This window comes from Benincasa hispida, chromosome 9 (genome assembly GCF_009727055.1).
Source record: "Benincasa hispida cultivar B227 chromosome 9, ASM972705v1, whole genome shotgun sequence".
Classification (NCBI taxonomy): Eukaryota; Viridiplantae; Streptophyta; class Magnoliopsida; order Cucurbitales; family Cucurbitaceae; genus Benincasa; species Benincasa hispida.
In genome coordinates this window covers 49,407,488-49,422,696 of record NC_052357.1, presented here as the reverse complement: position 1 = coordinate 49,422,696, position 15,209 = coordinate 49,407,488, and the positions used below count along the sequence as shown (strand labels likewise).

Below are 15,209 nucleotides of genomic sequence, written 5' to 3'. Positions count from 1 at the left end.
TTTCTTCCTCTCTCACAGCCGTCGGTCACCTACTTCACCGTCGTCCACCAATCAGTTACCATCGTCTTCCATCTTCTTGCTAATGTCGCCGTGAGCCGATCTACCACCTGCCATCCTTCTTCCTGCCGATCTACCGTCCACCTTAGGTAAAGTTTTTTTTATTTTTTTTTCCAATATATGAGTTTTTTCATTAAAAAATAGAGATTTCTTCCATAGATGTACCATTTTGTTTTTATTTGAGCTTATTTAAGTGTATGGTTCATAGATCTATTATTTTATTTTTATTTGGGCTAAGTATACTCCATAGATCTCAGATTTGGGTTGATTATTTTTTTCTGTAGTTTGAATATCATAAATTGGGCTATCAGTTTTTTTAGATTTTTTTGGTTGATTTTTTTGGGCTGATTTCTATAGTTGAATATCTATTATTTTGTTTTTATGTTATATCATAACTCGGATTTTTCATTTGAATTTGAGCTGATTTAAGAAAATATTTGAAATGTCTAGACTGATAATCGTGTACACGATTTAAAAAAACCTATTTTTTTACAATATTTTCAACTCACCTTATTTTTGTTAATAATTATTAAAATAACATTATTTAAAAAAATTCAAAAAATTATTTTGATTTCTTAAAAAGAAGAAACAAACTTCTTGTCGTATTAACATATTTTTTGTCAACTATAACAGTTGTAAAAATTTGAGTAAATATATAGATGCGTCTTGAAGATTTAGTCATTCTTGAACCTAGAAATAATGGAGATAGTGATATTGATTTGGATTGATGAATTATTTGAAATGATAAAAGTGGGTAACATGATCTTGAGTTGGTACCGTCAAATATGTTCATACAAATAAATTGAGAAATTACTAATTTAACATGTGAACAAGGGTAAATAGAAAATGAGTAGATGTGTAAATAATTATAATTTAATACAAAAAAAGAATGTTATTTGATTTACAAGTTGTATAAGAAAATTGTGAGATACAAACAAAGACAAATCATAGATACAAACAAAGAAAATTGTGAGATACAAAAAAGAAAGTTGTATAAGGATAGAACTAATCCTGGAGTACCTGGCCCTACTCCATGGATATGACAAGCCAAGAGAATATTGATGGCTGTGTTTGGTGAATGAAAAACTCAGTATTCAAAGCTTCTGTATTGGCTTAGTGTCGTTTTTAACGAGGGCAAACTAATTAAGTTTTCATTACATATTAAATATATAATTAAATTAGTAATGAAAAAATTTGTTAGTTGAAAATTTTTAAAAAAAAACAAACAAAGACAAATCGTAAACCGTAGATGCCTTTTACCAATCCACCGATACTAACATAGTGATGACTTGATTAAAAGTTAATCGTGTACCGAATACACGATTGTCCTTCCCCAGAAAGGAATATATTTTTGTCACTTTCCATTTTCACTTATTTTTTAAAATTCTTTCCTATCTACCCTATTTTTGTCATTAATTTCAAAAACCACTATATTCTTAAACTTTTTCCCATACGAGGATTTTAAAATAATATTTATAGAATTAACTCCCAACACCCCATTAGATATATTTTATTGAAAACCCATAAAACATCGAGTTTCTTTCTCCACTATGATGAATTTTGATATCAAATGAACTTGAAAACTCATTTCTTTGAATAGGAAACAACACCACACCAAAAATAGTAGCACATATCCTTTCAAATGAATTTAGGGAGAGCACGGACAAGATGCAGAGACCTTTGGTTACATCATACACAAACTTGAGATGTGTGCATTGAGGAAGAGAGAAGATCGAGTAGTATTATTATACAGTTCATTCAGCCACACAATTGAAGTAAATTTAGTATTTGTAGCCAGCCACGTACAGGCTCTCGAAGGCCAACCCGCCGCCGCTGCCACCGCCGTACTTGCCGAGAGTGGCTTCGGAGTTGGCCTTGCACCTCTCCAAGAACGCTGCTTGAGCTTTCCCAACGTTCTCTTTCTTCCCACTCCATATCTTCAGCGTACTTTGTTGTAATGCTCGTCCAAATGAAAAGGAAAGAGTCCATGGCTTCAACGCTTCCACTTTGTTAATGGCATTGAGGTTCAGTGTGGCTTCTTCTTCACTTTGTCCTCCGGACAGGAAGACGACCCCCGGGACGGCAGCTGGGACCGTACGGCGAAGTGCAGCCACCGTGTACTCCGCAACTACCTCTGGAGCTACCTATTATTATCACATAACATCATCTTTAATCTGATACTCGGGAGTTGGGTTTATCTCTAGAAAGCAATTCTATATTACTTCAACAGTAACGTAATTCGAAGATGAACTAACTTTTTCATGCGAGTTTAAACCAAGGAAATGAACAAGAGGTAAAGAATTATCACACCTTTGGGCTACCGGAGCCAGGGGTGACCATGTTGGGCTTGAGGAGGGTCCCTTCAAGAAGCACATGGTGGTCACTTAGCGCCTTGTAAACCGCAGCCAGCACAATCTCAGTAGCAGCAGCACATTTGTTGATATCATGAGGGCCATCAGTTAAGATTTCAGGCTCCACAATAGGGACCAAGCCATTCTCTTGACAGATAATGGCATAGCGAGCCAAGCCCTGAGCGTTCTGTTGGATAGACAACTCAGAGGGCTCAGTAGCGCCAATCTTGAGAACAGCACGCCACTTGGCAAAGCGAGCACCGGCCTTGTAGAATTGTTGGCACCGAGCCCCAAGGGAGTCGAAGCCTTGAGTTGTGGTCTCGCCGTTAGTGCCAGCCAACTCCACAGTTCCCTTGTCTACTTTGATGCCTGGAATGACATTGTTCTCTTGAAGCACTTCCACGAATGGCTTCCCGTCTGATGTCGTTTGGTAAAGGGTCTCTTCGAAGAGGATTACACCAGAGAGATAAGAGAGAGCATTGGGAGAGGTAAAGAGAAGCTCACGAAGGGCTTGGCGGTTGGACTCCACATTTTCAACGCTTATGCTTGCCAGTCGCTTCCCAATTGTGCCTGTGCTCTCATCAGCTGCTAATATGCCCTTCCCTGGAGTCGCAATGAACTTGGCATTCTTAATCAGCTCCTCTGTACAAAAAGAAATTTGAATTACTTTTCAGAACACATAACAAAACAAACTGTTCTTTCTTCATTATATACATTTGCACGTGTGTATGTGTGTGTACATTAGAGAGAGTGAGAGAGGGGCGCACCTGCATACTTTCCAACAAAGGCAGACATGTTTAGAAGTTGGGGAGGGGGGGAAGGATGTGATTCTGAGAGAGATGGGAAGGTGAGGGGCGAAAGAGCAAAAGCAGAAGACCAATCTATATAGATAAGCTTAGTCATGGAATATTCTGGCAGAATCAGAGCCCATGCATGCATGGACACGTGTCACAAAGTTAGCCTAAGGGGGGTTATCAAGGCTGGATAGAGGAATGAGTGATGGCATTCCAAGCCAAGTGGCAAGTGGCAACTCATCCCCTCAATTATCCATGTCCTCAATGTACCTGAACACAACTCAAAATCCTGTTATTTGTATCATTCCAAACACAGGAAAAAGAAAAAAAGCCAATGGTCCTCATCTATTCCTTCCTTGGAGATTGCAAGAGACGCACTTCTAAACAAAGTTGTTTTTTGGATTTTACCTCTCTCCATAGCCATACTCCTTGTCTCCTCCATTCTTCTTCCCTCATCCGTTTGTTTCTTTGTGCTCTTAAGAAAAATTAGTGAAGTTGGCCGCCACAATGGACCTACTCCTAAATTCTTAATATCCATTAGATGGATATTCAAAATCTATATACCTCTACTAAGTAATAATCATTCTAAATATGTTATAATTTCTCTCATAAGCGACCACATTGCTCCAGTATTTGGTAGTTTCTCGCTAAAAGAAAGATTCCAAGATTAGAGCATAACATTAGTAACTAAACAGAAATCAGCCATATTCAGGTTCCCGTCTGATAGAGTTTAGCTTTATACAATCTCTATATGAAAATGTCTCTGTAGTAAATGTCTCTCTCTAACTCTCAACGGTATATATATATTGCAAGGCATGCATATCATATCAAAGCCAACTACACAGCCAAAGAATAAGAAGAATAGTAAAAATAATCAATAATAATAATAAGCGGCGTTTGTTTCCATATAAGGCACTTATGAGTCAAAATTTTCTTTCTAAACACCTCGTGAAACGCATCATATAATAAGCACATTATTTTGAGGCGAGATCATCTCTCTCCACAACCCACGAATGGTTATGATTTTTGTGTTTGTGGGAGTTACTTGAGAGAACAACTACTGTGGAGAGGCCTCACTTGATCCTCATCGTCGGTTCCAAAATACCGGTCCCCAAACTCACCCATACCAGGCACCACACGAAAATCTCCATTCAGACCGATCTCAATTTCAGATGTCACAATCTTTATTCTTGGGAAACGTTTACACACCACATGTAAGCCTTGAGGTGCCTAGAGTGAGGAAGAAAGTGACATTTCAATAAGAAGACAGAGAATAACATGCTCTTCTGTAGAAAAGAATTTTAAAAACACTTTTAAACTTACTGATATGAGATTGAGAAATATAATATTAGGCTCTGGAACACCCTTACTTATGAGCAAAGAAATAGCTTGCACTGCCGAGTTTCCTGAAAAATGGTCAAGACTATCAGAATAAGTAACTGTGATTTATTACGTAGGAAATAATTCCAATTTTTGCTCCTAGTCCTCACAATCAGCCTAGTTCATGTCACTGATCTCATGAGAGTAATCAATATTCAATAGCCTCGCTAAAGCTTAAAATCAGAAATTTGAGTGAGCGGAGGCAGGAAGAATAAATTGTAAAATGTATAGAGTATGAGCTAATATCACAGAACAGCTAACCTGTGCCTAGGATGGGATCCAATAGTAATACATGCCTGTTGGAGATATCCGAGGGTAGTTTTTCATAAATTAACTGCACAAAGCATACAACACAAAAACCATGTCAATTTATGTGAGCGAATTGCATGCTTATATTCTTCCTTGGGAATGCAACAAACTGAGACACCATAGCAAGAGCATACCTGTTGACCATTATCACCCTCCCTATGAATGAGAATCTTTCCAATTTTTATCCCTTTACAACATGCCCGCAGAGCATTTTCCATACTCTCACCACTGAAATCAGTTTAAAATACTCAACAATGTTACTGATAAGGATCAAGAGAAAAACACATTACCTACACAAATTTGAGACACCCATTTGAAGGAATGAAACTAACATCTTGGTAACAAAATAATAGAAGAAAAAGTAAGCAGCAAAAACAATTGGGATGTACGTCTAACCTCCTGATGACAGAGACACCACATAACCTCTTGCAGAAATCAACACCACTATATACAGATCCTGTGTCCACACCAAAAAGTTGAGATTTTAGCAATTCCACGAATGTATAAATAAAAAAGATGCAGTCTCATAAAGAGAACAGACCCTTATGAAGACAGTTGAGTTACTAAGCATGTTGCATCGTCTTTGAGTTCGATGCATGTCTTGATGAGAAAGTTACAAACTAAGGGATATCTACACACAGCTTAGGGCTCACATGGATTGACTTGAGAAAAATATGTTTTTCAAAAAACTCATTTTTTATTTAAACACTTTTGATAAAAAAAACTGATTAAGATACACTTGAAAAGCTATTTTGAGTGGTTGCCAGACACTCATTACTTCCAAAATGACTTATTTTTTAAATTAAACACTTGAAAATGTATTCCAAACACACCCTTAATCGACTATGATTTCTGGGTAAAGTAAGGATTTGGTTATTTATATGACCTGATGAGATAAATCCCTTTAACAAAAGTATAATTTGTTGGTCCCAACTCAAATACTGACGTTCAAGCAGAGAAGAAAAACATGCAATAAAAATTAAGAATGAAGCTTAAAGATTAACGTTTTCTTTCTTTCACTGCAAAGAAATGTCGGAAGTAACAAAAGGATGGATGCCGGAGAGCAGTAACGCAAATCCTTCAGATATGATTATTTAAAAAAAAAAAATTAAAAAATCAAAATGCATTTAAATTTGACAGAAAAGGCATAAAGTTTAGAAATTGCAAAAAAAAAAAAAAAAAGAACAGAAACTAAATGCATATAGATTCCCGTCCTTCAACTGATTGATAAATGGGTGTTTAATACCAGAAGCCTTAATGATATAAATACATAGATAGAACATGTTAACTGGCTTACCAGTTGGAGAGGTCACCTGCTTTTCTGTGAATGGTAAATGTCCCAGACCATGCTCAACAACCTAAATCAAGGGTCAGGAAGTTATGACAACTAATAAAAACCAAACAGAAACTTCTTGGACAATGCCCTTAAGGAAAGTTGACCACTGATAGAGTAAAGGTTTCTACAGGCACAGAAATTACCAGTCGAATCAATCGATCAGCATAAAACACAAAATCATGCTTTGTAGTTTTAGCATCTCGAATTAATGTATGCATACCTCTTATCTGGAAGATAGAAAAAAGGAAGATGTTAATACCCAACAAAAAAATAATAAGAAATGCAAAAAGTATATATTTAAATTACGTTGAGCATTCTAAATAGCACAAAACACAGCAGAAGGATTATATACCTGAAAGGTTGACTGGATGACATATAAATTAGGGTATATTTTACAAAGATCATGCTGTCCAAGCTTTGTGCGAATATGTTGTACAATCAAATCAATGGCTACATGATTATCACCTCCTCTGGGAATGATGATATCAGCATACTTCTTTGTAGGAAGTATGAAGTCATCAAAAGCAGGCTTCACAAATTTTGAATACTGCATCAACAGGACAGCAAAAACATTATTATTAAAGAAAAAATTATAAAACATAAAAATAATAATAATAAATTTTAGAAAGAAAAAAAAGACAAGGAAAAACAAAGCATGATCTATTAAAAGACCAAAAAAAGCAAAAAACTGACAATTTAAAAAAAAAAAAACATTCATTTCTAAAGTCACATTACAGTGAAAGTCAAATGAGTGGAAATAATCAGGTAACTGGGATCAATCCAACATTGTAGATTAACTTCGATGTATTTATTATTTGGATGTGAAGAAAAATCTAGTGAGTAAAGCATTTGCAGCAAGGGGTTTGTTATTATAATCCTAGATTATTATAGTTGGGTTATAATAGTTTGTGATTAGGATGTAGATTATTTTAGTTTGGGTTAAAATAGTATGTGTTTAAGGTGTAAACTATTTTAGTTTGAGAAGGAAATAGCAAATACTATAGCAAATAATTAAAAAATGATATGTAAAATAGTAAAAGCTGTAGCAAATGGAATTTGAAATAGTGTTGGCTGTAGCTAATTGAGGACCACAAAATAGTATTTACTGTAACAAGAGGTGGTTATTATAGTCTTAGATAGTCCTTGCCCCAAACGTCCCCTAAAATAACCACTATTACTGAAAGAAACACTCTAATTATGAATAAAAAATAACTCGGTATAGTACTAAACTGTAGTGAATATTTGATGGTACAAACTACTGACCTGATCAAGTACTGCAGCTATGTCTCTAGCCTTCTCCACAGTATCACGCCTTATCCTTCTCGCCAAACGAACATCAGCATCTGCACTGAAAAGTATAAAATGTGAAGCAATTATTCAACTTAGTAGGTTCGACATTTCCCCAAATTTTGGATATTGCATTGAAAGGAAACTGAAGAGTTTGAAAACTATGTTGGTTGCAGAATTTATAACTTTAAAAAAAATAAATAAATAAAACAACAACTCAAATTCCATTCGGGCATTTAGTTAGAACTATTTGTATATTTTAAAATTTTAAATTATATTCAGAAATAATTTATATATTATTCTAAGTTATTGCTTTATCACATTCATTTAATTAAAGAAATATAAACACAATAATTTATAAAAAAGAAAATAGAATTAGAAAACAATGAAAAAAATTATTATATTTTCTACTCATTCTCTGAAACTAAATCCATTAACTAAGTGAACCCTTTATTGCTTCAATGTTAATGAGAATGGAGATATTTTTCTCCCAGCCACCATCTCCACCCAAATACATATCCCACAGAGGAAAAGAACAGACATATAGAGAGAAAGATGGACTTCTATGAAACATAGACACAGATATGGCTACATGATACGGATACGATCGGATACGGTGATTCGTCAATTTCTAAAAAACTAATATATGGAAACGTCTAAAGATGCGTCACTTTTTTATATATCTTTTTAATATATATATTTCTAGAAAATGAGGATACTGATACTTTGAAGATACATTTATTTTTCTTTAGAAAAATCTAGGATATAGATAAATTTAGCATCAAGTTAATAACAATAGCACAAAATACAATACACACACTTAAATACAATACAAAAAAAGCAACATCTAAGATGTTGAAGTACAATAGTTAATAAAATGTAATAGAAAAGTGACTCATATTGCAAAGAAGAAGAAGAAGAAGATTAGAGTGAGAAGTATAAAGATAAACGAAGAACTTCATTGAATTGTTGAAGATATCCAAATGGTTTATATTTTTTGTGGACTTTGTGGAGACTCAAATGTGAATTTGGAGATTAGATGATTCTAGACTAGGGTTCAGTCCGTTATTTTTTTTTCCCCCTTTTAGTTTTGGACTCAAATAGTGAGTTTTTTAAATTGGTTGCCTAGTTTTAGATTGGGAAAGACTAGATGAGTTGTTTATCTTTTTTCTTTAAAAAATAGTATGCGTAGAAATAGATACGTCAAATCGCGTGTCAGATACGTATCTGGGAAGTATCGGTATCCGATACGTGTCTGATACAGATTCTTTGCCTCACATGAAGTATCTATGCTTCATAGATGGACTTCATTACAAATCTAGTAGTCTAGACTCTATAGAGCTAATAAATTTAATACATAGAATAATAGCAACACCACCATTCATAAGTAGAGACAAAGCCAAAGGAACTCTATGACCTGATTTCATATCAAAAAGTCTCAAAAGCTAAAAGCAAAAAGCCATTTCTTAGAAAAATAGAAACGGCACATTCGAAAGTAAGGACGGAGCATAGAGACCTGTATCAACAAATATCTTCATATTCATCAGTTCTCGAACGCGAGGGTCATGGAAAACAAGAATTCCTTCCAAAATAATAACATCCGCAGGGTTAACCTGCAAATGAGAATTAGACAGTAATGTGTCTGTTAGAACAAAAAAAGATAAAAAGGAAATACATGATGCCATGAAATATAGCAGGATTTATTTGCGAGTGTCACTATAAGATATTGGCTAAACAATATACTGAAGGTGAACTAGAAGGTCTTCCATAAAAACAAACACCTACCCATTATACTTCAAACCAGCTTTGCTTTTCAATAACAATAATTAAATAAAGCACATAAAAATTATCAATGTTTTAAAGGTAACCCTACTCAGACAGAGTAGAAGACCTTTACTATAAATTGTTCATCATTTTATAAATTTTACCTATGGTATAGGTCTCTTTACTATAAAATTTCATGTACTTTACCTCTCCCAGATCACAATCAAGTTATCAAAACCCGAACAGAGTAGAAGAGCAGAATCAAATTCATTGTACAGGCATGTCCTAGGTTCTAAAGATACATGACGGCACATTGAGAATCTATTTGCACGAAAGTAATGCCAAATCAGAAACTAAAAGAAAGAGTTTTCAGCCTGACCAGTTCATATGCTCCACAAAGAAGGGGGAGAGGGGAAAAAAATCTAGAAATCAGAAAAGCACAAACGTAAACAATATTTCAATCACAGCAAAAGAATGGCAGTGATGTCAGATTGCCATACCCTTCTTGGTGGAAACACGTTATTTTTGTAACTCTTGAAGTCATATTTTGGAATATCTACAGGCTCCCCATGCCTCAATTTATCCATTGAACTTAAAAGTTCCTCTGTGTCAAATGCATCTGATAACAAGAAATTTTATATCAGAAAGGAGCATTCCATCAGTTTTTCCCACCCGAACCCAGAACATAGCTAAAGTATTTGCCAAACTCATGCAATATATATAAATTGTAATCTGACCATTAGATAGTCCTCAGAGGCTCAGACTATTATTAAGAGTACAACTTGGAAAACATTAACATTTTAAGCTTTTCAAATGGTAAACCCTAAAAGCATCTCTACATATTGCATAAAGTATATGATTCTCAACTATAGCAACTGTAATACTCATGCAACCAGAATGTTCAAATTTTTATTGATTCATAAATATGTATTCCTATGCCTAAAATTGCAATCTTTATATGATACCAAAATGTTGACGGGATAACCAGCTACCACCACAACCCAGTGGCTATCATCACATACCAAAAGGATAAATTCAATCTATTAGACTCTTAACCATATAAATTAAGCCATGACATTAGCAAAGCAGAACAGGAAATCAGAAAAAACATAGTAGTAGTATAGAGAAGGCAGTAACATGAATCGAGTAAAATAGATGACAGGAAGACATGGAAAATGCAAAATGTTTAGATGAAAAATTAGTAACATCCGATGGAATATGCCATCAAGAGAAATACTACCATCAAGATAGATTTGGAACTATTCAACGGTGATATACCTAAGGAATTATTCAATTGTTCTAAGATATAAATTATTAATTGAAACATTAAATTAAACTTACCGGGATGGTCAAAGTTGTATTCATGTACTTGTGTAAGTTCCTCGGGAGTTAAATTATGATAGAAAGAATCCTATGAGACCAACATATAATATCAATATCAGTGTCAGAAGCTCATTAGATGAAAATCCCCATTTGTGATTGGTCTTCATGCTCCATAGAGCCAAGTGGAAAAGGGCAGGAGTAGATTAAGTTCTGAAGATAAATGAATGAGCAATCCATGTACATAGAGGGTGGTTAGGATTCAGAATGACTCCAAGCAGTTGATGTTCTCGAATTCTCCTATTTAGTGGCTCAAATTTTCAAGTTAAAGGAAAATAATCTATCACAATACTTCTGATGTTCATCACTAGTAAACGAAAGTTTCATCGAGGAAGGCTACCTGGTTTACAAGAACGACTCGCTGGTCATGAAGTTGATGAATGATCATATCACAAACTGTTGTCTTTCCAGAGGCCGCACCACCAGCAACCCCTTCAAGGTAAAGAAGACTTGTGAGCCATACACATGGAAGATCAAAGAGACCCATTAATTTGAGTAGGTTGGGAAAACTCAAAGTTATAAAGTGCATAAACAATGTCATAAAATGATGTTAAACTAGAATATAATAAAATAGGTAATAAAAAATCTTCATCAAAAGGAACTGATTGCCATGCGCACCAACGACATAAAAAACAAATAAAAAAAATGACATAATTTATTACAGCTGGACCTTCGATGTCATTTTGAGTTTTCTCAATCGGTTAACTAGGGGGAAGGATGAAAGAAAAAAGAGAAAAAAAGAAGAATAAAAAAGAGAATCATATATCATGTAATTTTAGCTATAATAAAGTATCAAAGGATTGAAGTCGCTTCAAGAAAGGTCTAGACTAACGTCACTTCTATAAACCATAATGATGCAGATCATTACAATTACCTACTAAAAAATTTAGGACAAATGTCACCTTCTCCTTAAATAAACGTCAGTTTCATGCATCTTTCATCTACTCCAAAACAAAAATAAATAAATAAATAAAGCATGTAACGCATTAAAATACTTGCCAATGACAAACGGTTGTTTATGAAATTTTTCAGTTTCTGACATCAAGCTCCTTGTATGTCCATTTTGTTGTTTTCTATCCATAAGAAGTCCAGAAAAATGCACGCCAGAGGAGGCCTCTATTAAATCAACAGCTGAAGCAGAGCCCATGCCCAGAATCTTAACTATAGTAGAGAGGAAATTAGCAATAAGTATTCCTTATTTAAGGAAGAAAACCATTTAGCATACATTCAATAGCATGAAGCCGTTCATAAATCACCCAACAAAATAAGAACAAACATACAATAACTCTCCTTGCTAGACCTACAGACCTACTAGTCTAAGGACTAAAAACACAACAAACCCAACTTAGCATAAATGGCCTCAAAAGATCTAAACACCACAACAATTATGTTAACCCCATTTTGTCATCATAGTAATTGAAGCGCTTAAATTCCGTATGCATACCATCCGCATTAACCAGGTTTCCCTTATTACCACTTTTCCAAAAAGAACCGTTAAATTTGATCACAGATGATTTAGTTTTAACTGCCTGAGTAGATTTAGAGTCCCCTGCAACCCAACAAACTGCTCAACTCTCTACCATATGATTTTGTATGAAGTCTAACCAAGGACAACACTTTACACTAACAACATCTCATTCACATAATCGACGTAGTCCAACCAGAATCATACATCTCATCCGTACGGCAGCAGAACGACAGTCCTAACCAACACAGAACCACAGAACCACAGTACAGCATTTCAACAAACACACCAAAAACGCAGATTCAGATTCGTACACACTGAAATCAACAGAATTAACCAATCAGAAAACCGAGTTCGAATACGGCACACATCTAACAGTAATCCGTATTAACCCAGCTCCATCCGACAATCCGCAAAATAATATGAACGAATCGAAATCATAAACAAAGCTACATGATTTTTTAAAAAAAAAAAAAGAAAAAAAAAAAAGAAAACAAACAAGCAAAGAAGCTTCAAAGTTGTCTCACATGGTAGTACGATTACAGTGCAGATCCAATCGAAATCCCGCGGCGATCAGCGAAGCAATGCAAATCTTTTTTTAAATATACATATATTGTTTATTACTGTTGTGATCAAAGAAACAAAAAATTGAGATTTTGAGATTCAGTCAAAGTGATGCAAAGGAAATCAAATGCAGTTTGCTCCGAACAAACTGCCGACGTCGAGCCTGAAAATTTTTGAGACAAGAAAGAGAGCCGAATAAAGAGGAGGAGGAGAGAGAAAAATGAAGGTTTCTTTTTTTTTTTTTTTAATTTCTGATTCAGAGGAGTGGGTTGGCAGTATATATAGTGGAGCCGGAGACGAAGGAGAGGGAGACCTTGTAATTTGTATCCGATTCCATTTTAGAGAGTGCGGGTCATTATACTTCAATTAGTTTAGGCATTAAATTATTTCGATCCCTTTGTTAACAATTTCATTTTTTCTTTTTCTTTTTCTTTTTTTGTTTATTTGTTATTTTTCATAATTTTTTAATTATAATTTTTACTTTTGTTAAAAGTAACATTCAATATTGATAATTCATATTCTATTTTTTCCATTTATTGGATTGAGCGAATATATCTTTTTGGATTCTGATTCAAATCATGAAAATTTTGAAAAAGGAATTTTTTTAATGTTTGAAGTATTCTGATTTTGAATTTGAACTTGCAAAATACATAATTATATTTAGAGAAAATAATAAATATAATATATTATGTTATAACCCAGTTATTTTTATTAAATTAAAATGTGTATTATATAATATATAATAAATAATATAATATTACAAAATAATAATTATATGAGATTTTTAATCTAAAACAAGTTATTAAATCAATTAATAATAGTTTATACTAATCTAATATTGAGTGAGTAACAATTGAAATTTATTTTATGAATCTTCTATCAAACATGCTCTCAATTCTTAGTCAAATTCTAAAGCAAAATCAAGTATTTGAAAATAAAAACTACTTCGTTTTTTTGTTTTCAAAATTTGACTTAAGAGTAGCTATTAAAACAAAATTTGTAGGGGTGGAAATAGTATTTATAAACTTAAATTTTAAAATTAAAATGATTATCAAACAGAACTTTCAGCTTTTTATTTTTTTATTTAAATTTGTGCTTGAACGCTATAATTCTTAGTTTTATTCCAAAAAGAAAAAAAATATTTTTCTTAATTTCAAAAACTTGGTTTGGTTTTTCAAATCACACTGCAGGAAAAAAATCACGATCCAAAGAATTGTCATAAATACATTTTTTAACTCTTTTTTCGGTCTTTGAATTTCCTATCTAGGAAAGTGTACTGATGACACATCTAAAATTTGTCATTATTAGTTGTTTCATGACTTTTGTACAATTATAACAATAAGAATTTTTTTTTTTTTTGACATTTATTAGCTACCATGTTAAAATTTTCTATGACAATTTATCATTGTCAATAAATGACCAAAAAGTTGATATTTTATGTCAATTAAACCTTCACATTGACATATAAATTTCGTTACAAAAACGTTAATAATGTCACATTCAATAATGTTTGAATTACATACATTGATACTTATTATAATCATTGATGTTCAAATGATAATATTATTTCAATGTCACGTACATACATCTCATGACATTTGTGAAATGTCAAATAAATACTTATAAAATGGATAATACTTGTTTCATACATGTCATTACACCTATATTTCCTCCAATTTCGACGCAATATATACTAACATAAATACGAACTTCATTTTATAACAATAAGGTTGGACGTTTATACAAAAAAAAAATATATATATATATACAAGAAAATTAGTAACCAAATTTTTGTTAAGTTATTTACAAAGAAACTAAATGCAATAAATATTGCTAAAAAAAGTGTTGGCACTATTCTAGCAAAAAATACACATAAATAATTTGCTTGGCAATTTCTTCAACTTGCTTTATGGTTTCTTCACTTCAATGAATTTGTGCAAGATCTAGTAAAAAAAACAACATTCATTTTAGAATTTAACTCAATATATAAACGTCAATGATAATAACAAAGCTAAAACAATCAATAAGTGGGAGTAGTGTTTATAAACTTGATTTTCAAAAAACACAAGTTAGAGTTCAAACTTCTCACTCTACTCATTGAACTAAAAAAAGATTGAATTACAAAATTCTATATATTTTTTTTATAATGTGTGAGGTGAGAGAATCGAATCTATGTTAATTGAGCTACAAATCCTGACTATGATGCTATCAATAATCGTGGTTCATGATTCAAAAATCTATTTGGAAGAAGTTTTCTTTATTCACTTTGTTTTCCATTTTTATGAATTTATTAAATCTACTCATTTAGACAAAATTTACATATTTTTTATGAAAAAGGTTGATAGATGAAGCATCAATTAGCACATGTCACATAATTAGATATCCACATATAAAATACTTCTAGGATCTTTTAACATTGTCAATTACAATAAACTATATTTATTTTGTACTAGGTTACAAGATATTAATCTCTTTCCATAACCACCTCTATTTGTCTTGTTTTACGGTTATAAATTTTCTTA

At 33.1% G+C, this 15,209-nt stretch overlaps 2 protein-coding genes across 2 annotated transcripts; both read right to left on the bottom strand.

Moving 5' to 3' along the window:
* Positions 1-1,628: 1,628 nt before the first annotated feature.
* Positions 1,629-4,234, bottom strand: LOC120085107 (fructose-bisphosphate aldolase, cytoplasmic isozyme 1). The gene is made up of 3 exons (XM_039040967.1): positions 3,176-4,234; positions 2,368-3,050; positions 1,629-2,201 (listed from the first exon to the last, which is right to left on the bottom strand). The coding sequence occupies exons 1-3, from the start codon at positions 3,345-3,347 to the stop codon at positions 1,839-1,841; spliced, it is 1,218 nt and encodes a 405-aa protein (XP_038896895.1). The 5' UTR covers positions 3,348-4,234; the 3' UTR covers positions 1,629-1,838.
* A 9-nt stretch (positions 4,235-4,243) lies between these two features.
* Positions 4,244-12,438, bottom strand: LOC120085106 (uridine kinase-like protein 3). The gene is made up of 15 exons (XM_039040966.1): positions 12,331-12,438; positions 11,658-11,819; positions 10,999-11,090; positions 10,620-10,689; positions 9,779-9,897; positions 9,031-9,127; positions 7,491-7,570; positions 6,580-6,774; positions 6,371-6,454; positions 6,189-6,249; positions 5,288-5,348; positions 5,026-5,119; positions 4,844-4,916; positions 4,526-4,608; positions 4,244-4,432 (listed from the first exon to the last, which is right to left on the bottom strand). The coding sequence occupies exons 1-15, from the start codon at positions 12,335-12,337 to the stop codon at positions 4,244-4,246; spliced, it is 1,467 nt and encodes a 488-aa protein (XP_038896894.1). The 5' UTR covers positions 12,338-12,438.
* Between the last annotated feature and the right edge of the window lie 2,771 nt (positions 12,439-15,209).